Source organism: Drosophila santomea, chromosome 3R (assembly GCF_016746245.2).
Source record: "Drosophila santomea strain STO CAGO 1482 chromosome 3R, Prin_Dsan_1.1, whole genome shotgun sequence".
In the NCBI taxonomy this organism is placed as follows: Eukaryota; Metazoa; Arthropoda; class Insecta; order Diptera; family Drosophilidae; genus Drosophila; species Drosophila santomea.
The window spans coordinates 18911699-18934831 of NC_053019.2; the positions used below are offsets into that span (position 1 = coordinate 18911699).

At 43.1% G+C, this 23133-nt stretch overlaps 2 protein-coding genes across 6 annotated transcripts in view; both read left to right on the forward strand.

Annotated features, from left to right (window-relative positions):
• Nucleotides 1-23133, forward strand: part of LOC120454709 — a 153807-nt gene that overhangs the window by 76429 nt on the left and 54245 nt on the right. The gene's annotated exons all lie outside the window — the stretch shown is intronic.
• On the forward strand, nt 4136-9805 carry LOC120454708 (poly(A) RNA polymerase gld-2 homolog A). The gene is made up of 4 exons (XM_039640253.2): nt 4136-4367; nt 4437-7215; nt 7501-7764; nt 7827-9805. Exons 2-4 carry the CDS (start codon nt 4642-4644, stop codon nt 9000-9002), a joined length of 4014 nt encoding a protein of 1337 aa, XP_039496187.1. The 5' UTR covers nt 4136-4367; nt 4437-4641; the 3' UTR covers nt 9003-9805.

Sequence of the window (23133 nt, forward strand, 5' to 3'; positions counted from 1 at the left end):
TCACTCAGTCGCTCGCTCGCTCAATTTAATTCCCTTGACTGCCTTTTTGGTGGATCCTCCCCCCGATTTTAGTATACCCCTTATTAATTAGTTTGTATATTTTTGGCATACGGAACGCGCAACACGAAATTGTTTAACATTTTATCCCGGCACATTAAGTGGCAACATTTGTCAATTTGTTTTCGGTTGTAATTTTTGGGCCCAGAGCGGTTGGGTCACCTCGCAATCTCTTGGACTCTTGGGTGTTTTGTGTGTAGTTAATGGCCAAACATTTGCCTAAATAATGAGGCACCGGTGTATTGCTTTGAATTCGATTTGGCTTGATTAAAAATATATTTCATTGTCGAGACCCGTTGGCTGTGTAAGTGGGTCGTCAGTCGACGATGGGCAGTGGGTGGATCACTTTGGAGGCGATTGCATTAGCTTCACGAGAAACAACAGCTGAGAAGCTAATCAGGCAAATGTGGCACAGTTTTCGTTAAGGTGAATTCATTAGTACACCTCCCCATACTCGGGTGCAGCTCGTTTTGGGGGACAGGACAAATGACTGAAGTGGAGTCGTAAGCCAGGTGGCACTGAGTAATGCCTTTTGGAGAGAAAAACATTTGGAAAACTCTGATCATTTAAAAGTAAAATGAATAAAATGTACTTGTTAAGACCCATGCAATATTCAAAGAAAATGTGGATAATATCTTTATCCAAAATTAATCTTTTCCTTAAACCGCCAATACTATTGGTTTTTTATAGTAAACTTTGTTGTTTATTTAATACCAACGCCTTGATATTATATTTCTAATTTAATCCGCTTCCATGTTTACTGAAATCTAGCTCGCATAATTAAAAGTGAAAAACGAGGGAAAATGAAAACGCTCGCCTATTTCCTGTCGCCCAGCAATGCAATTTTCACTTTTTTCCGCCGTGTCGCTCCGTTTTCTCATTTTGTCAAATAGCCTCAAGGCGGAAAAGCCAGTTGGTAGTTGGCAGGAGTTGGCAGGAGGGCAGGGCAAACTTTCGAAATTTAACGCCGGTCACAATGGGGCAGCAAACCACCCGAAGGAATCGCCGACGACTGCCGCCAGCCGCAGTGGCGGAGAACAATTACCACGGGTTTTTCGCTTTTTCGGTCTTATGCAAACAGGAAACGCATAATGAACAAAGTCCGAACGAGGAGCTCAGCTCAGGAGTCACTCACTCGCTTTCGCCTGGAGTGGATGGAGTATCAAGAATGGAGCACGCGACTCTATATACCCGGACAAGCAACTCCGGCTCCTGGCCGGTATTCATTCATTCATTTTTGAGCGGTTTCGTGGTTAACAACCGCTTCCTTATCCTTATTATTTTAATGCCTGCGGCAGCATTCCATCTTACTTACATTTTTCTCCACGCCGTGTTGTGGCTTAAATATTTTAACTACTGCCAGAGCTACTAGTTGGCTGTCTGTCTGTCTGGGCCGGGTCTTGGTCTTTGTGCCCGTAATTGGGGTTAACTGCGTTGTGAGCAGGTGAGCAGGAGTACTGGTGAGCTGGTAAGCTAGCTGGTGAGCCGGTGAGGAGCCAACATTGTGTGTTAAAGTGTGCCAAAAGGAAAAGTACAATTTTCTGCCGCACTCATAAATTGTCCGTGCTGGAGTTTAAATTTTTGGTTTTCCATTTCATTTCATTGCATTCATTTCTTTTCTAGCTTGCGGGCGAGCAGTTGAAAGCAATTAACTGCAATTGAAAGTGAAATTGAATTTGAATGAATGTTGAGCCCCTAAAACTGTACGGTGTGTTTTTGACAGAGTGTCAGAGTTGACACGCATGTTGAGAAAATTCAATTAAAAAATTTCACTGCAATCGTTGCGCTGTCTGTCTTTCTGTTTTTCGCCAACTCATCGTCGATTCAGTTGATAATTATTTTTACGCGCCGAGTTGCAGGGTAAAGTGCATTAAAAATGCAAATGGCAACACTTTGCCACTTTGATGCCACTGTTGCCAGTGTTGTCACGTTTGCCGTTTTATTAATTTATTAAATTAAAAACAACGCAAAAGGAGGCAACTGCGCACCGCCGTCTCCACTCTGGCATGTGTAATTGTAAATTTATGAGCGTGCCACAAATAAAAAGGAGGCTCCAGTACTATACAGTACTACAGTGGCAACAAAAAAAAAGGACCAACGAGTTCAACTGGGGCGCACTGTCAATCGTGTTGCATGAATTATTAATTATTTGCTTTTCGCACACACATCCCGATAAAGGGACGGCGATTCATGCCACAGATACAAACATATGTATATAGCGCGGCAGTGTTGCAATGCGGCAATCGGCTGTCAACTCCGCCACTTTGACAAGGGAAACACTAATAAAATTATTAACCAAAATGGCAAAAGAACCAATAAACAAAAAAAACAAAAGGAATTCGTTACGTCCGTGATTGGCAATAAAAAAACGAAACCGAAATTAGTTTAATCTAATTACCTGTCACGCTTTATTGTCTTTAGCGTAACGAAATGGATTTTCAAAAATACAAATTCAATGCCTAGGATTTTTCCAGGGGCGTAAAAAAAAAATAAAAATGGAAAAGTACGTATTTTTAGGTGGGTAGGTAATGTGAGCATCCAACCCCGGGGACCCACGCAGGACTCGCAGTTCTCCACCCCTGGCCGCCGTCCTATTTATCCTGCGTTTTCCCCCGGGGACACGGGCCATGGCATTCTCCTTGGCTCTCTGTGAATTATTCAGACCTTCAATCGATGACTGGCTGCCCAAGCATCTTCATTGCATAGTACATATAGAAGTACATATACACTCGTACCTACACATATACAGCACACGCCTCCCGCCCCTTTTTTTTTGTATATCCCTCAGTGCTGCTGACAGTTTATTTGCCAAATTGCTTGCATGTAATATGAAACTTTTTTTCTGGCCATTTCTGTTTCGGGGCTAATTTTTAGTTCGGCAAAGGGATCCCAGAAAAAAGTGTCCTTGGGTGTGTGCTAAATCGAAAATCTGTAACACGCGTCACACGGCATTAAATGAGAAGGATATTTTATGAGGCGGAGGGGGTTAGTCCCCTAATATGGCATGACTCAACCGAATTCCACGTAGAATTTTATGGCAGGGAGACCAATCTTTGTTGGTTTATCTCTTTACTTGACTACATACACTGTCAGAATTAAGCGGTTTGAAGCTCATGCTAACTATGGCCAAATATTAAATACATTAGGTACATTTTTAAAAGTATGGCCATATTTCAGTCCATATAAACTGCACCCCATTGTTCACTGCTACTGACCATAATTCATGGAAAGTTTTAAATTTGAAAATCTGGCGCTGGAAAATGAAAAAGGGAAATAATGGAGGCACAGCACAGTTATTGTTGCGTTATAAATCTAATTAGAATATGTGAGCGTTCGGGGCCCGTATCTGAATATGCACGTAGACTAAACCAATTCCATTCAACATCCCCTTCCATGGGCTCATTTCATATGCTCACCGCATCTGGCCGCATCTGAAAATTGCCAATGGCGCCGCTGCGTCTGGGGTAATAAATTTGATTTGTTTCAAATTACAGAAGAACGCAATTTTATCTTCTTCTCCTTCTTTTCGGTTGCATTTTTTCGGCTGAGCCGGCAAATCGAATTGAATTTTTGAATCCTTGAAGCTGCGGTTGCTTTTTGTGGGCAATCTTCATAATTTACATAAGCAAATCAAATTGTAAACGTAATATGAAGACAATGGAGGCGGGATGGAAAAGGAGTCTGAGCCCAGCTTTGAATGGAACTATGTTAAGTGGATGGCGCAGATTTTCTCTTTTCATTTTCTCCGTTTTTTTTTCACATATTTTTTTTTTTAGAAATGTGTCAACTTTTTGCGAAAGCCTTCTTTGTTTTAGTCAATGCGTCGTAAGGGAAATTTAGCTCAAGTGGTGAGTGGAGAAAGTTGAAAGGATTGCCACCCGGAAAGAAAGAGTGTGAATCCTAAAACCCAGACCAAATAGAAAATCCTTTGAAGTGAAAGTGTTCAATAAGTGTGCCACTTGTTTTCTTCTTTTTAGTTCTTTTTTCTGCCCAACACTAGAAAACAATCGGTTTGCAGTGTGACATTAGGGACACTTACCAATACTACTGGCCAGATTCCCATCGAATTAACATAAATGACAAGCACATTTTTTTACTTGTATGAATCGTGAACAAACCTAGTGAAAATTGTGTAAAATTTCTGTACCAACTGTGTTTGCCGTCTGAAAACGTGGATATTTTATAACAACAGACCACGAAGCAAGCGAATTTCATCTACTCAAATACCAAAATTGTGGAAGCATAAGAAAAATTATTGAAAAAGCCCAGCAATAAAAGCATAATGAAGCCATTAAAAACGGCACATTAAGGTATGCGGATAGCGATATCTTGATATCATGTAACTTATATTCCTTCATGTGGGTTTCTGGCTTTTCCAGAGCTCCCGTTTCCAGTTACCCATCATAGAGCCCCAAAAATCGAGACACCTTGTGTGGCCTTCAGTTTGCTGTCAACTCTTTGCTTACTAGGAGTGACAGATTGAGGTACCGGACACACAACATATTCTTTAGCAATCTGCGTTTGCGTACGCACATATATATAGATATATGTCGTTTGGATCGTGAATAGGCCGTATCGGTAGCTATGTCCACTGCTATGGCAATGGCAGCAGCGGCATCCTCGAGTGCCACGGCAGCAGCAGCAGCAGCAGCAACAACGACGGCCATTAGCAACTCCACCACAAACACCACAGCGTCACCGGCAACAACCAACACGATGAACATCACCACGAAGACCATAACGCCGGCAGAAGTACCAATGGAACCAGCTCCAAGTATGGCTCCCAAAGCACTGGAAATCGAAGATTCTGGAAGGAATGAGACAGATGACTTGGAGCACGGTGACCCAAAGCCACGTAGGCAGCGCAAAACGACAGTGGTGCACACCTGTCCCCGCCCGCCGGGTGGCTACAAGTACTCCATGGAGTTTCTCTACGGGATCGGTAGCGGCATGGCCGGCGTAACACTCAATATACCAACGCCCTCATCGATCACCCCTCGCACCGTAAGAACCACGGCCCCCCTACTGACCACTCACATGCCATTGCTGACCACCATGGGCGTGGCGCCACCTCGTTCGTCAGGCATTCGTTACGCAGGATCTGCTGGAGGCGCCAATGGAACCACGACAACAGCATCTACGACTCCCACCACAGTCACAACATCAATTGGCTCGCCGGGATCGGGAGCCGGAGCCGAAGCAATGACAAGTCCAGTTTCATCTAGTGGCTTGCCAGCAGCGAGCGGCTTACAAGCTGCCCAGTTCATTTACCAGGGATATCTGCCCACTGGACCGCAGCGGCGCCTGTGGCACACGGAGAACGCAGTTTGGCAGTTTGATAGAAATTATCCATACAATCAGGCATACTCGCCGCCATATGGCATACCCATGATGCCGGTGGGCTTTGAGCATCCGTATGGGCAGAGAATAATATACCCGGGCTACTACAATCAGACTGCTGGTGGAATCAATGCTGCTGCGGTGTCGGGATTGACACGCACTAGTCGTCAGGTGGCCCAACAGCCACATATACTGGCACAACCCGCTGTGGGAACGGAAAATAGCGAGGAAGCGCCTGCAACACTTGGCAACGTGCCTCAGGTGAGCAGCCCGTGGCGGTATGGAAGACCGGGAACACACCGCGGACGACAGGCGGTGCCGACTGCAGCGACATCAGCTTTGCTGCACAGGGATTCAAAGACTTTTTACAACAGCATCGCCAATGGAATGGGTGGCGGTCCCCGGTTTAAAGCACCCTTTGTGGCAAATGTCCGTAGTTTTCAGGGAGGAGCTGTGGCAGCCGGCGGAACTGCAACCGCAGCAGAAGTGGCCACAAGTGTAGCTGCAACGGGAGCAGCAAGCTCCAGCGAGCAGAATGTGGCAACCAGTCGCAACAATCAAGAAGCTACGACCCAAAACAATCCCAGAAATCGTCACAATGCCAAACGGGGTGGCAAGAATTCACTTGGAAAGGAGCACACATCGAACTCCTCCGGATCCCTATCCAATTCATCCTCCAAGTCCCAGCTGAACAAGCGTCCCAGCTCGAACACCTCGATTTCACCAATCAAGCATCCACATCGCACTTATAGAAACCGGATGCGTTATACTGCACCGGAGCCAACTGAGCAAAAGGCGGTGACCACGTCCGTTCCAATAAGTAACTACCAGCCACCGCAAGCCACAGTGCGAAGAGTTTCGAAGTTCCAAGGAGCAAATGCCTATCAGGGACAAAATTCCGGTAGACAGCAATCTCGCTACTACCAATCGAGGCACATGGATGCTTTCGTCTACCAATCTGGACACTATATGGTTTATGCAGCGGGAGCACCGCCTGTGGGATTAGCAGCAGGAAAACCCGGAGTATCAAAAGCAACCGGAGCAACTGCTGGATCAGCAGCAGGAGCAGCAGTAGCAGGAGGTGGAGGTGGAGGAGCAGCTACGGTGACAGCCAGCAGCGCCACTTTGGAGGGCGAGCAGCCGCTGGACTCGGACTTTGATCAGCGCCAGGAATATGCTGACTTGGGTCTGGATCCAGCCAATGGCGGCTTCTCCTCCGACCTGGAGCCGCCCGCTCTTAAGCAGGACACCTCCGAGCTGGACGCTCAATCGTGCCTGCTATCGCATCCAAATTCCGAACTTGACGGCGATGATAATCACTCCCTCACCAGTTTTGCACCCAGTGTGGAGAGCGATGATTCCGAAAGTGAACTAAGCGATGCCTCCGTCGAGTCGGTGGTGCGCGATATAATGGTCAGTTGTCTAGCAATGGCCACCGGGGCTGAGGAGCCCGATCTCAGTGGACCCAATCTGGTGCCCTACGGTGATATGCATTACCTAAAGGAGCTGGACAGAAAGAGTCCCCAAACCAATGGATACAGATCCCACAGGCAATATCATCAGTCGCATTATCCCTACCATTCGCAACTCAGTCCAAGAGGCTTAAGCTGCTGCGGCGATATGTTGAATCAGCACTCCGAAGATTTGGTATTCAAGTTAGACCAGAGTCAGCCGGATGCCATTAAAAGTGGGAAGAAGATCCACTTGAAGGAAATAGCCGAGGAGCCGGACAACATCTCGATGGCCTCAAATCTCTCCTGCAGTCCGTCTGCCAGTTCCAGCAAGAGTGTAATGGCATCCAAGTCCAATCTTACAATGGTAGGTGAACTCTAAAATCAACGATAAATTGCTATAGCTCTCAGGGGACTAATTTCCTACTTTATTTCTTCGGAAGATTATTTCCATCATTGCATCTGTTTGTCTGAGGTTTTTCTAAGATTTACGAAATAAAATCTTACCCATAAACATTTTAATTTTATGAGGAAATGAATGTTGAAAACTGAGACCTGTTCAGAGTCCCCTGAAAAAATATATTCGGTTTCCGAAGAAGGCTTCAAATTGTCCAAATTTGTTCATTCCACACTCTTATCCCAACCCCCAAAGCCAGAAGAACACGATGATGATGAACTGCCCTTGGTGGTTCACAATCGTTATTGGCGCGAATTCTTTGGTTACACGCCAGCAGATCGCTTTTTACTGCGAGCCAAGTTGGTGGAAATGAGACGTCCACCGAAAGTAATGGGCTGCAAGAACAAATGGGAGCCCCTGTCCCTGTCCGTGTGGAGGAAGTTCCTCGAGTCTCAGCAGACACGTCACGTTTACAAGACCAAAATGCGACTGTGGCGTGCCATTTACACAGTGGCCATGGTGAGTTTAGCTGGGAGTATTTAGAGAAAAGCTACAGTTTTCAGTACATTTACAATCTACAGAAAAACTATCCAAGATATGGACTTTATTTGGTGGGCTCATCCATTTCGTACTTTGGATCCAAGTGCTCAGACATGGATATCTGCATGCTGGCCTGCACAAATCCGAACATTGATCCCCGCATGGAGGCCGTCTATCATTTGCAAGTCATGAAGGCGCTACTGAGCCGCACGGATATGTTCCAGGATTTCAATTTGATCGAAGCACGGGTGCCCATACTGCGATTCACCGACCGATGCCACAAAGTGGAGGTGGACATCAACTTTAATAACTCCGTTGGGATCAGGAACACCCATCTCCTGTACTGCTACTCCCAGCTGGAGTGGCGAGTTCGTCCGATGGCCTTGACCGTGAAGCAGTGGGCCCAGTATCACAACATTAACAATGCCAAGAACATGACCATATCGAGTTACTCGCTCATGCTAATGGTCATTCATTTCCTGCAGGTTGGAGCAAGTCCACCTGTGCTTCCATGTCTGCATAAGTTACATCCGGATAAGTTTGGTCTGCTGCAGCCCAACGATTTCGGTTATGTGGACATGAACGAGGTGATGGCTCCGTATCAGTCGGAGAACAGCCAATCCCTGGGTGAGTTGCTGTTGAACTTCCTGCACTACTACAGTGTGTTCGAGTACGGAAAGTATGCCATCTCGATACGGGTGGGTGGTGTTTTGCCCATAGAAAAGTGCCGGGCAGCCACGGCACCCAAAAACGATATACACCAATGGAATGAGCTGTGCATCGAAGAGCCCTTCGATCAGACGAATACAGCTCGATCGGTGTACGATACGGATACCTTTGAGCGGATCAAAGCCATCTTTGTGGCCAGCTACAGGCGACTGGAATCGACGAAGAATCTCAGTGCCATATTCGAGGACTACGATGGACCCACAATAATGATGCAGCAGCCATCGGTGGACTCAGAGGTCGAACTCTACGAGGGTCAGCACCACCGTTTGCTACCGAATCGAGGCTCTTCCAGATCCAACAGCACAATGCCATCGCCGCGTCCTTCAAAACTAATGGTGGACAAGGCAACAACAGCTATTTGGGATGATATTAACAACAAACCAGATGCCCAGCCAGTAAGCAATTACCATAACTATGATGCCAGTAATGATGGCAGTCAGATGCGATCCAAGGATAATCCTGTGGCCAGCCAGCCACCAATTGCTTAAAAACTCTAACCTAAACGAAAAAAAACACTCAGCACATTCAAAACACACTCAAAAAGAAAAGAATTATTTGTACATACGCGCTAATCAGGATTTTAAAAAAAAATTGAAGGGTTGTGAACGGAAGTTTTTTGTAGTAGTTGCCGGACGCTTTTCAACCGATTTAAATTTGACGTTGGATAATTAAATAAGCATAGTAGGAAAATAGCTGATTTTCGAATCACTTAACGTGAAATGACCATATAAATAACCACACGCCTATCTCAACGCAAAGTCGGTCGCAAAAAAACACAAAAATCTGCTAAGATGCAACAAACTGTTTCAAATGTTTGCGTACCACAACGGCTAAACTTGTTTTCACAAGCTTCACAGCAAGACAATTGCTAAAAAAAAAAAAAAAAATAGACAAAAAATACAAAGCGTGCATTAAAACAATAAAGATCAAAAAAAAAAAAAAAAAAAAACACAAATTAAAAATGTAAAAAAATATAAAGCAGTTTGTATAGTGTAGGGAAACAAACATTTTATCTCTACACGATTCATAAGATTTTTACTGGAATAGGTTTCTAGCACAAACTATTACAAAACACTAAAAACTGTACAAAAAAGACGTAAAACATGAAATTTGTAATACAATAAATACGACAACATTTGTAACTAAATAATAGAAAATGTAAAAAACGCGCAAATCTTCACAGAAAGCTTACGAGTTAAACAGTTGGGTTTTCAAACTCAACCAAGAACTTGAATTAACCTGATGATAGCGCCAAAAAAAAAATTATATAAAATAAAATCATTCACCAAAATGTCGTTTGTTACTTCAATGCGTTAAAGCTTTCACTTAACTTCAGTATTATAAATGCTAATAATATATTCTCCCTACATACAAGTATGTGCGTAAATCAACTCAATGAAATCATCCATCATCCAGCTATTAAGTCCCGAATCTGAATCCAAATCCGAATCTGATCCCAATCTCCATGCCTTCATTTCACCACTTGGACTCTCTGGGGTCTCGAACTATATGCGAATGAAATTATTTAGGATGCTCAATTTGATATTCCGCTCTGATTAATTCTTAGTGGTTGCCGTCATCATCGAATATCACCCTTGGGACGGACACTCTCCTCCGGATGGCCGAAATTCTCGCACATGTTTCAGTTTGGCAATTATCTAAGGAAATCAAATCAAATCATTGATGCAGCTGTTACGCCATACGCCATATAGGATAGATGAGATGACGGTGGTAGCTGGATGTACAATGAGGGGGCGTGGCAATAGTCCAGGCATTTGCCATCCCATCCACAACACTGTTACCATCTGCATCTGTTTTCGGCCTGGTCCTCCTCCGGTATCAATGGCAACCAAAAATGTCAGTGCAGCAAATTATTTCATCAATTGCAATGCTCGATTTCAGGAGCTTCAGTCAGTCCACACAATCAGCACTGCGATGGCAGTGCTGTGCTGCGTTTTCGGGGTTGAATGGGTGATATGTTGGGTAATTGATATAATGCCGATGGTTCCTGTCGTCGCCCACCTAATGGCGAAAATTGTCAACGGGATTTGGTTTGGGATTTCAGATTGCAATTGGGTGGCTGGCTGGCTGGCTGGGTGGTTTTCGAATTGGATTGCTTTGCCTGTAATGCAATATCGAATGGCGCGGCGACGGCAGCGTTTGTAGCTTCATAATCATCATCATCATTAACGCAGCCGAACAATTGTCACACTAATTTGTGCATATGTGCAAAAATGTTTGGCAATTAAACGGCGAAGCGCTGCGAGCAGCTAGCAAGCAGTCAGCAACGAAAGTCCCTCAACCATTTTTCATTCAGCCAAGTAATTAATGTCTTTTGTTAATGGTAATGCATTTGCATTCGCAATTGGAATTATACCCCAATCCGGGGCTAAGACAATTTGCACAACAAAGGGCGCGTTGGTCGGTGGAATGCTAGAGATGAACTTCATTAAAATTTCGCACGGAACGGAAAAATTTTGTGATGCCGCAAGGGGAGGGGAGGGGCGGCAAAAATAGAGAGCAGCAGCTGGTGCATTAAAATTCCTGTCCGGGATTTGGTCTTTGGTCTTGAATAATTATTCATTGTCATTGTAATTGGCGTGCCAGGCGCTAAATGGAATCATAAGGGGGGAAAAAAAGGCGTGGAAACTTCGGTTGACAATTTTCATTTTTCCACCATGGCCAGCAAATTGAAGTTGCTCGATTACTTGGACACTTTTCTTCGGTCTTTTTTGTTCTTCCTTTTTTTTTTTTGTACCTCCCACATGAGAGGTTTTCCTTTTTGTCTCGTCGAGCGGAGAAAGAGCGATTACTCCCCATGGATCTCGGGATCGGGATTGGGATTGGGCTTGGGATTGGGATTGGGATTGGGTTTTCGGTCTTGGCTTTTATATTGTTTGGGACACGTACGGGAATTTTCATTCGATGTCATTTCAATTTTCCTCCGCTCCTTTTTTATGGACGCACAGAGACAAAAAGGGTTCGCTTCGGTTTGGTTTGGATTGGAAAAGATGCAGCAGCAACGACACAAGGACTCGACATGGGATTGCGTTTCTATGTCTCTGGGCCTTTGTTACCTCGATGGTCACTGAGCAACAAATTACCTGAGGCAGGTGGACAGGACAACTGAATAAGAGAGATAGAGAGAGAGTTAACTGAACGAGTCGGGTGAATGAACAAATGAATGAGTGCCCCAATGGGCAGGGGAATGTGTGTGATGTGTGGAGTGCAGGGTTGAGTGACTTCTGATTGAGTGCAGGCCCAACTCAACAACAACTACTGCCTTATTTAAATGAACCTCAAATGCCCTTAATGCAATTTAGTTTTTCAAAAACAGCTCACTACATTTTTGCCCATATTTGTTCTTTTAATTGCAGGTAAGCTCATTACGACAAACCTTTTTAACACACCACAAAAGCAGCAGCAGCAACAGCAGTAACAACAATAATAAATAATGTTAGCGTAAGTGCTTGTCTACAATTTTAATTAGATTTAAATGCAATTTAATGCATTTGTTTTTGGATTTTTTGTTTTTGCGTTTGTCGTTTTTTGAGCCATGTTTTGGTTTGCCTAATGCCAAAGCACTTAGCATAATTCAGAAACAGAGAGCGGAATTTAAATTTGAAAACAATAAATCATTTCAACTTTGTGATAAATGCCGTGCATAATACAATGTAGATTAGTGTGGGCGAATTGCTCACATGTGTGTACATTCCCGCACAATTAGAAAAGCATTAAATATTTAAAATCCAGCGACAAATTGTGGAAATGTTTTCCGCGCTTAGGACAAACATTTGGTTTTGTTTGCACGCACTTGATTTTATTTACTCTACGCCAAATGAAAGGGATCTTAGTTTTGTACAAAAGAGCACTTATATAGATTAATATAAAAATATGTTCTACAGTGGCGCACATCGAAAGCCATTTTAGAATTTATATTTGTATTTACGCCAGCACTCAGAAATTATTATTCGGGGAACTCTATTTTACGATCTATCATAAAAATTAAACTTGCGACATATGACATTCGTTTGTTCGCTAGTTTTATGACTCATTTATGGTTTGTTTTTCAGTTTCCGCCCTTTGTGTTTAAAACAACTCAATTTCTGTAACGGCCACGCCCCCTAGATAGTTAAACGCCTTGGCCATAACAATTGTGTAAGGAAGCGACGAAAAAATCAATCAATGTAAAGCGCGCGGGGAAAGTTGCCCAGCGATAAAGCTTTAAGGCGTGTTTGAACTGTCGCTGCCACGCCCACTGCCGCCGCCTTTTCCGCCGATTCGGCAATCAAGCTCATTTATTATGCATTTTTCATATGACGGCTTTTCTTTTTTTTTCGCCTTTTTTGCCTTCACTGGCGAATTCTGGGCAGACAATTTAAAATCAACCGCAAAAAAGCTGCATGTCCTGCCTCCTCAGGCTGGAAAATTGTGAAAAACCACAAGTGTGGGAAAGAGTAAGGGCGCCGAGGGAAAGGGAGAGGACACACGCATGCCAGAGTTGCCTTTGTGTGACAAGAGTGACAAGCGTTGGAAACAAAATCGATCGCAACAATCCACGCACACACAAATTACCCGCATTTTTTGCTTATGGGAAAATTGAAATTCATGCAGAGCACAGCCCTTCATCATCCGTGTCCATATACATATCCATATCCATATCTGCCCGAATATATCTAGCTACAATCCATATCCCTGTCGTATCGCTGTCATCGATGGTCCTCTAACAATCCATCGATAAAGATTTCTTTTTGCACAGTTGCGGGCAAAAATATGTACATGTATCTCAAGCTGAAAATGCATATGTATAGACATATATAAATTATGAATATTACTGCTGCATTCCATGGCTTTATGTGGGCAAATAGCTGTGCTAGTAATGCGACCGCCACTGTAGTTCGTTACATAAATTGTAACTTTTTTGGGAATGTTGAAGAGTTACGAAAAGAGTTTTGGAGAGGGTCGCTTGTTTACCTGGCCCCTGAGGGTTGCCACATGCACATTTGCATATCGTTTCAAGTGCGAGCCAAGTAAAAGGGGTCGTACTTTTTTTTTTTTGGTGGGAAGTAGGCGTGGCACTGCTTATCGCCGCAACACTTGCCGCGAACGGGGGCAAGTATTTCCGTTGCCTGGGCACGCTTGTTAGTCGAGGAGCCGCCGGAAAAAGTGATGGTGGGGGTTGAGGGGTGGAGATATAGGGAAATGGAAAATGAGGGGGTGGAACTGCAAGTGTCAGCTCTGCGGCAGAGTGCAGAGTTCAAGTCGAAGTTGCTGCTGGTTGTCGCTTAACGATTTCGTGTCATTTTTTGCATTTCCTTCAGTTTTATTCCTTCACTCCTCGCAGGATTTTCCTCCTGCGGTTTTCCGCTTTCAAGTGTGCGGCGGCGACCAGTCTTATCGCGTGCTACCTGTGTGGCACCTTCAGACGGCCACAGACTGGGAGAGAGTGATAAAAATTAATGCAATAAAAAGTAACAAAAAAAAATAAATGTGTACGTATAATAAGAAAAACAAGCGGCGGCTCAGGAAAATTCATACTCGGGAAAATAAATCACCAAGAAGGAGAAGCAGCAGCAACTCGTAAATTTCTGTGGCCTCTTCGTGTACGTGTTAAAAACTTCTCACGTGTCAGTCGTTAGGATCTCGCAAACGTGAAGTAAAGTCACAGGACTCGGGCGGATGTTCGCTCTATCTGCATTGCAGAAGATAACTTTTGCCACTGTCTGGACGGGCGTAGCATTTGCATTTGCATTTGCGCCGCCTCTTGGCTCGATTATGAATTTTTGCCATAGTTATTTCTCGACAACGAAATGATGAATGTGCCATCCTGGCAAAACTGAAAGCGTCTGCAATTAGTGGTAGGAATGGAGACGAGGCGGGCCAAGGAGTTGTCCTCCAAGGAGTTGTACTCGTCGCGTCGCGCGAATCCGATCAATTAAAAAGCAACTTACGTATGCCGGTGGTCATGGTGCTGCAGACTGTCAGCTCCTTGGCGCTTGCCGTGATTAATTTCAGTGCCCATTTGCATGCGCCGTGGTGAATGATGCCATAATCCTTGCTGGCTGCTGTCCCATCAGCAGATCCTGGCTCATTCCTCGCTGCTAGTTTAAGTAATTTGCGGCCTTAACTGGAGGGCATTGTGAATATGTTAAGCAGCAGGAAACTTACTGCCACAAAACATTTGCAACACAAGTCCTTTTAATGAGAATCCAATTCGGGAGTTTAGTCATGAATTGTAAGCAGTATTTTGGGCATTTCATTACACGTTTTTCATTGGAGATGCCCTTGTCCTTGGGACTTCTAAAAGAGTATTTAGATATTCGGCTTCCAACTTTTTGTTCTCCTCTCCGTTGCTAAAAGAAAGAAATTAAAAGAACTTTGAGTTGTGCTGGCAGGGATAAGGCTTAAGTGTATGCCCGAACTCAGACTCCTGTACCTGGAAAGTCCTGCGCACTTTTGCAGGACCTGGACAACGTTGCAGTCCGCGCGGCGAGGAATATTACAAAAAACGTGCCAAACGTTTATTTAAAAGGATTTATGTGCGTTACGTGCTAAATGTGAAATAATAATTTTTCTCACTCATTCTTTTTACCCTCGATGTCGGTTTTTTTCCTTTGCTTTCTTTTCTTTTTAATACCTCTTGCTGCGAGTGCAGAATGCAGTTAGAGTGGGTGAGCGAACTTATCTCCCCATCTCTTTCTGTCTGTCTCTCTATCTGTGCAGCATTAACTCAAGTCCTTTTCGCAATTTTTATTGAGCTGACCGAAGAACGCATGCAATTTTTGTGGTAAAACCCGAGGCTTTTGGACACGGACTTTCCAACTGAGATTTTTCCGACTACCAACGCTTAATTGCATTTCGAGTTGCTGTTGGTGGTGGCTGTTGGTTGTTGTTCCAGTTGTTGTTGTGATTCCTTCATCAGCTCGTTGTGGGTCTTAAGTGCTAGCCGAAAGGAAAAGTTTTTCCAGTTTTCTCTTCCTCAATTTTTCTGTGGCTGCCATTGCCAATTTCTAGCTTTCTTCGGGCAATTTCTTTATTTGTATTGAAATCGAAAAAGCGTGGCTGGGGAATAGAGTAGAGCCCGAACTGGGAATTGGAGTGGCGGATGAAATGGACAGAGAAGAGTGGCCACAACAATGGACAGGACACAAGTCCATGCCCAAGCCCAAGTCCAAGTCCAAGTCCAAGTCCGAGTTCTGGTCCATGTTCATTTTCCCAGTTGGGTTTCTACTTATTATTATGTGCTCCACCATTCTCTTTCCAAGGCTATATAGTGCCACCTCTTTCACGCTGGATATTGCTGGCTCTTTCTAAGGCCGTCTGTGCGTTTGCTTTGCACCCCGCACGCATATAGCATAATAATTAGGTGTAGAGTCCTGCTGCCAGACTCGTCCTGTTAATGCGAGACTCCTTCTGTCTGACTTCAGTGAGACAAAGTGGGATATATGCAGAGGGGAAAGGGAGACGACCAGTTGGATATGGGCGGAGATTTGGGGTCACACTTTCCACAGTTCATTTTGCGGCGCACAAAGTTTCTTAATTTTTTCCTTTGCCTTTTGTCTCTGGCAAACACGAAAAGAGAAAAGTTTTAATATGATTTGCAGTCAGACAGCTAAAAATAATTAAAGCCCAGTTGGAACAACCAGTCCCTTAAAGTCCTGTCCCTTCATCATCATCTTGGTTGGGTTTCTGAACTTTACTTAGTCATAACTTATGCATATGCATCTTGGCCTCCAGGAATTCGCAGGATAAGTGGGCGTATGTGAATAGTTTTTCTCGCAGACTTCGGCACTGTAATAAATAAATATTTTATCGTAATATATACAATTTTAACGAAAGTCCAGAGAAAGTTAAACAAATTGTTTTCCCATTTTATTGTGAGCTTTATTAAAACATTTCCATATTTTCCGCAACAACTGAAATGTTATACAACAATTTTTATACATTAAACAAAGTGCTTTTGTTTCTGCTTCACCCATTTCTCCCATTTATAATTCTATTGTCTGTCTTTATCACGATTTTCTTCAAGACTGCAACGCGTATTCGATGTTCTGTTTGTCAAAAGCAGGTTTCCTTTCTTAATTTTCTTCCGCTTTCTTTTCGAGTGTAAACAATGTGCTCCTTTTTTAACTTTGCCTTAACTTTACTTTTTTTGTGCTCAACTTATTACCTTAAACTTGGCGAAAAGGTTGTTGACTGGCTGCAATTTGTTGACACAGACAGACGACTTCTAAAGTGGGTGTAAGGATATGGGCCTGAACGTGTGTGGATAGCTACATATATATGTATGTACATACTTAAGGTACCTATGTGCATGTGTGCGAGTTGGGGCTGTTGTCCTTGGATGTGACTCTTGGGCATGTGCATGTACCCAAGAAGTTTGCAAATTGAAATTCATATGCGAAAAGTGTGCGTTTTTGCGCTCTTGATGTTCCGTGTCCTTTCTCACTCATTGTTTTGCATTTGTCGAGTGCATTAAGGAAAGCCTGGATTTCCGTTGTAATTTTCATTAGCAAAACGCAGCACTCCACTCTGTTGACCACGCCATGCCATTTAGTATACAGTCTTTCTCTTTCTTTGTGGTCCATGCCTCTCTTTCTTGCAGTGTCGAAAGCTTTAAAGGCGCTCAAGTGAAAGTAATCTTCTGCATTTTATGTTTGTCTAATTCAATTAGGACAAGAGAGAAGATAAAAATGGAGAATGAATAAAGTGAAATAAGAACTCCAAAGGAGACCAGTATTTACCAAAAAGTATCCAGACCACTGGCCAAACTTGAAGATTTTTAAAGACATCGTCGCTTCAGAATTGAGTTAAGTTGCTATCTCTTCCGCAACGCCGACTAAGGCAATAAAACTTCAATTAAATTAAATAAATCTCTGTAAAAATGCGCAACTTTTCCATCAGTCTGGCCGTAAGACAGGGAGCAATCAACAAACAGCCTGCGGTCATCATTAAATGTCTAATTTATTTCGAAAACAACAACAGGAGGAACGGGAGCAACAACTTGGCCGAACGCAAAAGGGAAAACTCAGTTTTTACAACAGGATTTTCCATTTTCTTTGGCCAGCGCGTCGTAAAAATTGATTTAATAAAACAGGCACGTTTCCATTTGAAGTGCTGTAAATTTTAATTTAGTTGTTGCTTCTCGCACAGCTGCGACACGCCCACACTTTTCCGATGGGCGGCGCTGGTTGGGCAGGAAAACATCATCAAAGCTGAGAGGAAAACTTTGATAGAGATCACACGACGGCCTTCATTAACAATGGGGAAAAAAAAGGGAGCAGCAGCTTCAGCGGAACCGCTTGAAACGGAACGGAAGTGACTTGTAAACCATCCTGGTTGTCATTTATTTTCTTTGTTGTCCTGTTTATTATTATCTCTTATCATTGCAGAAGTTCCACTTTAATGAGTTTTATCTAAGAGGTGGGCGGTTGTCTCCCGAATTGACTGCTATTTTCAAAGGCCGCGAGCAGTGAGCACACCGAAAGAAAATTAGAATACTTGGGGGCAATCAAATGGAAAATATGCTACTGTTACTTTGTTATTTGCTCGGCACCTGGCCACCCCGCTGCAAATGGAATTTATGAATATTTATGAGTGTGACAAAAGTTTTGCGAGACCTGTTTAGTTTCGCTCCGTTGTTTATTTTATTTAAATGCGCCTTCAGCTATGCAATTGTATATTAATTCCCCCGACTGCCTCAAAATATTCCCGCTAGACAGCGACAAATGCTAACTGACAAGACAATTTCGCTGGGGTTGGCTTTCTGAGCAAAAGTTTTGTCGGCTGGGATAGAATGGTTAGAGTTTGGCCAGGATCCCTAGCAGCTGACAGCCTTGGCAACAACAGCAAATAAATACGGCAACAGCGGGCTACAGCAAAACTTGCCACTCTGACACACGTTGACATCGAATTATGCAAAAATGGTAAAAGGCGAATTAAAAATGCAAATTCCCATCGACCAAAGTTGAAGGACACCCCTGAAAATATATACACAAAACTTGGCCACGGGGCTGGAGACACGGAAAATGGAAAATGGGAAATGGAAAATGGTACCGAGTAGAGGGTCTATGTCCAAGAACTAATCAAGTCCGCCTGACAGTCGTCGTGGGCTGGAACAGATCCCAGGCTAGACATTATTTGATGATGCTTGAATTGACTCGGACAACTCAAGTGGAAATATCACATTTCGGCTGGGTTTTTTGGGGGAAAATATTAGCCAGGAAAATGCGCTTGCTTCTCGAACTTGATTTTGCGCTGGAACGTGAACTGAAATGATAATTGTGCTCTTATCTAGTGGAAAATCTTTTGGGCTACGATTTTCCAAATATATTTAAATTTCAAATATGAATTTTTGTCAGCTTATGTGATTATCACGTTTCACGTGTACCTTAAAGTTAGATACAAGTTAAATTCACTTTTATTGCACTTGTATATTTGTATGTTTTAAAGTTTATATGTATATGTTGCTTGAACTTCAGCAGAGTGAAAACATTTCATTATTTCTATTCATTGACTTTGGTTGTCAGCTCACGCCTACGTTTAGTATGCGCTTCAATTGAAATTGTTTTGCGGGTGGGTTTATTCATGTGATTGTCATTCGCTTACGCATGAAAATGCGCTGTGACGTGCACATGAAAATAAATTGAAAAAATACCTTTGCTGCTTGGATTCTAGTCGGCATCTTTCCCTCAGTCAACGCTTTGTCAATCTGTCGGTTTTCATATTTTCAACATTTTCCCAACAAAATAGCTTAACTGCCTGTGTCAGCTGCATGCGGTTGTGGTGGTGCACGATGTGGCAAGATGGGACGCGGTGGTTCTCAGTGGTGGTGCCCCCAAAACCCAATAAGTATGCAGTAGGGTTTGCCATTGTCAACTGCCTCTGATTGCTGGCTGAAATGCTGCTGAGCTTCTTACCTGACATTACGTATACGCCATGCTGTGTGTCGCGGGGAGTTTTTATTGCTTTCGATTTTCATTTTGACTGCTCGCACGTGCGGCGACACGACAAGGTTTTTCAAGGAAAATCGAAACGTTGAGAGAGAGGAAGAACCGCCACGCCTGTGTCCCCTTTGCGAAACTTTCCAGTTCGATGGCGTAAATTTTCTTTAAGCATTATTTTATTACATATTTCCCAGGCAGCCGGAGCCGCCTTGTCCTTTTCATCCGCTGCTTGGCTGGCTGGGTTTGTTTTCGCTTTGCGTGAAATTCAATTTCCCATTTGCCACACATTCAGTTCATGTAGCCAACTGAGACTTTTCTTTTTCCCTTTTTTTTTTGTTTGCCCCAGCCATCACGACACTCTCTATTTCTCCGCCTCTCGATATAAAGATATTCATTCAGCCTGCCACACGACTTCATTTTTGCATATATCTGCGAAGCGAAGGAATTGGCAAAAATAAGCCACTACAGTGCGTTTCGACGTTGTAAGGATGAGATTATTTTTCCGCTTGCAGAGTTTATTATTCTCGCAGTTTATGGGCTAATGAACTTTAGTTACTATTAAAAAGTATTGTCAATGTAGGGATTTCTAAACAAATCTCCTTCAAAACTTTAGTTGTGAAATGACTGATCTAGAGTTCAATAAGTTGAAATTGGGAAGAACAAGCTCATTTTATCACATAAATTTAATGAGTGTCCTATACTTGCCTTTGTCTTATGTGGTTGAGTTACCACAGTTTTTTCAGCCCAGTTGCACCCTGTAGCTTAATCGTTTTTCCCGATCTATCGACCCCCTAAGAACCCCTATTTTCCCGCCTTTCGACTTTATGCCATCCTTTCGTGTGTGTTTCAATGGCTTCCCGTCTTATCTGCAGACGCCATCGCTGCCGCCGATTTACTTTTCCGTTCGCCGTTCGGTTTTTCCAACAACGTTGCAGGGGTTTTTCTTAACGGTTGGAAATTCATTGCAAATATTCTTGATTTTTATTGCGTTCGCTCGCAAGTGAAATTGCTTCAAATGTATTTGAGTTTTGCTTTCTTTTTTTTTTCAATTTTTCCCTTTTTTTCTGTCTTTTTTTTTTATTAGTTCTGCAATGCTAGACATTTCTGGCCTGTTATCCTTGTTCGTCCTTTTTGGCATGCCAAATGCCTGCAAAACAATTTGTTCGTCGCGTTGCTTTTTTTGTTGGTTTTATGGAATTCCTTTCGGGTTTATTACTTTGTTTTGTTGGGCTCTTGGCGAGATTTGGTCGAAATTCATTCTGTTTATTTGGCTCCAACATGCAAACGCTTCGGTTTTGTTTTGTTTTCTTTTCTCCGAAGCATTTCCCACATTTTTCATGTGCATTATCTCAACCGATTTTGACATAATTTATGTGGACAATTTTTGGCCATCGTCTCGGGGATTTCTTTCCCCTTTTTTTTTCCTTCCATTTTGATCAAGTGTGCAAAAATGTGCATTTAATTGTGACTCATTTACATTTTTTCCTCCTCGCACTTGTGCAGCCCTTTATCCTTGAAAGGGTACCCTAAAAACGTGAAAAAAATATACAGCCAAGTGGGAAAGACGATAAAATAAAAAGCAAACAGAAATACAAAATAAAATATAAATCATACGCACCATTTAACAATGGCGAAAGCTGCGCCATTGCCAATCCGCAATACAATGGCATACATAAAAAGCATCGCAGCAACGCTTTCAGTATCACTTATAATGCCACGCCCCCAGCGCCAACCGACCGCCCCCTCTTGAAGCTGCCATTTGCAACGGAAATCAAGTCGCACATGCGAAAGTAAAAATTCAAACAATTGTGAGTGGAAAAGGAGCAATAGGAGCCCAGTTCGTTCGTCGAATACAAACATTTAAAGTGAAATTCTGCCACATTTAACCCGGGAAAAAAGCCATTTGAAAGGCGAAACAAAAGGCAACAAGCTGCTCTGTCGAGGTGGAACAAAAAGTATATTCCTTCTTTCAAAAGCAAGAAGGTCAGCAGCTAAACGTACCTAAAAAAAATAACATCTAATGAATGTTGAAAATCAATTACAAAAGCGAAACAAAGCGAATTCGCAATCGAACGAGAACAAAAGCGAAAACAGAGTGAATAGGGAGCCAAAGAATGGAAAATTGAAAGTGAATATGCTAAATGTGGCCCATGATGATGATGATGATGGTGATGTGATGGTGTTTGGATCCTTGCAGCTTGTTGCCGCTCAATTGGTTGAAGGTTCAATGATGATAGCACTGCCATTTCAGCTGCCCCAACGATTTCCGATCAAAATTGCCAGCCATTAGAGGAATATTGAAAAAACAGGTGCTTACATTTTGTATCGAGCCACTTGGCCAAAAATTTTCAACTTTTCAAAGAACCTTATGAAACTTTTAACGAATTCAGAGTGTATTTCACAATATTTAGCAGCTGAATTTTGAAACGATAAAAACTACAAAACTTTATTCATTCACTTTTTATTGCATAAAAATGTAGAAGATAAAACTTAACAACTTTCGGTTTCCGATCAAACACTTTGAAGTTCCTTTAATGGGGTTTGCCGCACAACTTTCTCGGCCAAAAGCAAGCTTAGTAAGCTTTAGTACTTTAAGAAACGGGACTCATGTGGCAGCCGCAGTTGGGAAATGTGGAAAATGGGGAAAATGGGGAAAATGGCAAAGGGAAAAACTTGCATACTTGCAGGCTTTTCAATAAGCATAAAATAAGCAACTGCAGCGGTGTGGGCGAGCCTTGAGAGTTGAGTTTAATATAATGACACATTTTATGATTGCATTTGCTTGGCCCAGGCGGCAGTCACTGCAGCTGGTCAATCTCACGTCTCACGATGGGGCATAAAAAGTTGGCCAACCGATGGGTAGGATGTGCCACTGGCCCTGGACGCAGCAAAGTCAGCAAATTGTGCAAAAATAGAAGGCGTTGCCTAACGAGCTCTAAGAACTGCTGCTCCGCTGTCCTGTTTCATCCCATCTAGGGTTTCACTCAAAAAAAAAAGTGCTATTCCTCAGATATTCTTCTTAAGCAAGGGATATATAATGATGATTCAAGTTTCTTTAATTAAAATGACAAAATTCCTTATAATTATTATAAAACGTTATTTATGGTAAAAACTATTTAAGTTTGCTTTACATTTTCGAGTGTATCTTGTAGTGTGCTGTCTTTTCTGCTTATGCCCTCCGTTCGACGACTGCTTTTGAGGTCTTTTCTCGGTGCTGGCCCTCGTTTTTCTTCTGCCGTGTTCATATACACAATTACCAGCTAAGGCGATTTGCAATGGCAAAAACAACAATAGCAATAACAGCAACAAAAACGACATCAGGTGGCCCAACCGTGCACTCAAGTGTTGTGTTATGCCATTGTCCTTACCGCCAGCCACGCCCCCCCATTGGCTCCTCGCCGCCCCCGCTGATTGTTTGACAATGTTTACAGGTGCAAATTTCAAAGTGAATTGCTTTTCTATCGCTCGGAAAAGTGCTGCAACACGCAGGCAACCTAAGTAGTTGCTGCTTTCCCATCCAGCTATCCAGCTCACTCGGCGCCGAGAAATTTTCCTGGAAAATTAGTACCAGCTACGGAGGCGGGGAAAACTTGAAGAAAAGCCGAGCTAAGCGGATTTGTTTATGGCTGCTGCCTGTTCGTGACAGTTTGTCATACAATCTCAGCTATTAGGC

Excerpts from the sequence above, each read along its gene's own strand:
- LOC120454708 (XM_039640253.2), top strand. The coding sequence starts at position 4,642 with ATGTCCACTGCTATGGCAATGGCAGCAGCGGCATCCTCGAGTGCCACG. Across the intron at positions 7,216-7,500 it reads CCAAGTCCAATCTTACAATG|CCAGAAGAACACGATGATGA; the intron begins GTAGGTGAACTC and ends CAACCCCCAAAG. Across the intron at positions 7,765-7,826 it reads CCATTTACACAGTGGCCATG|AAAAACTATCCAAGATATGG; the intron begins GTGAGTTTAGCT and ends TACAATCTACAG.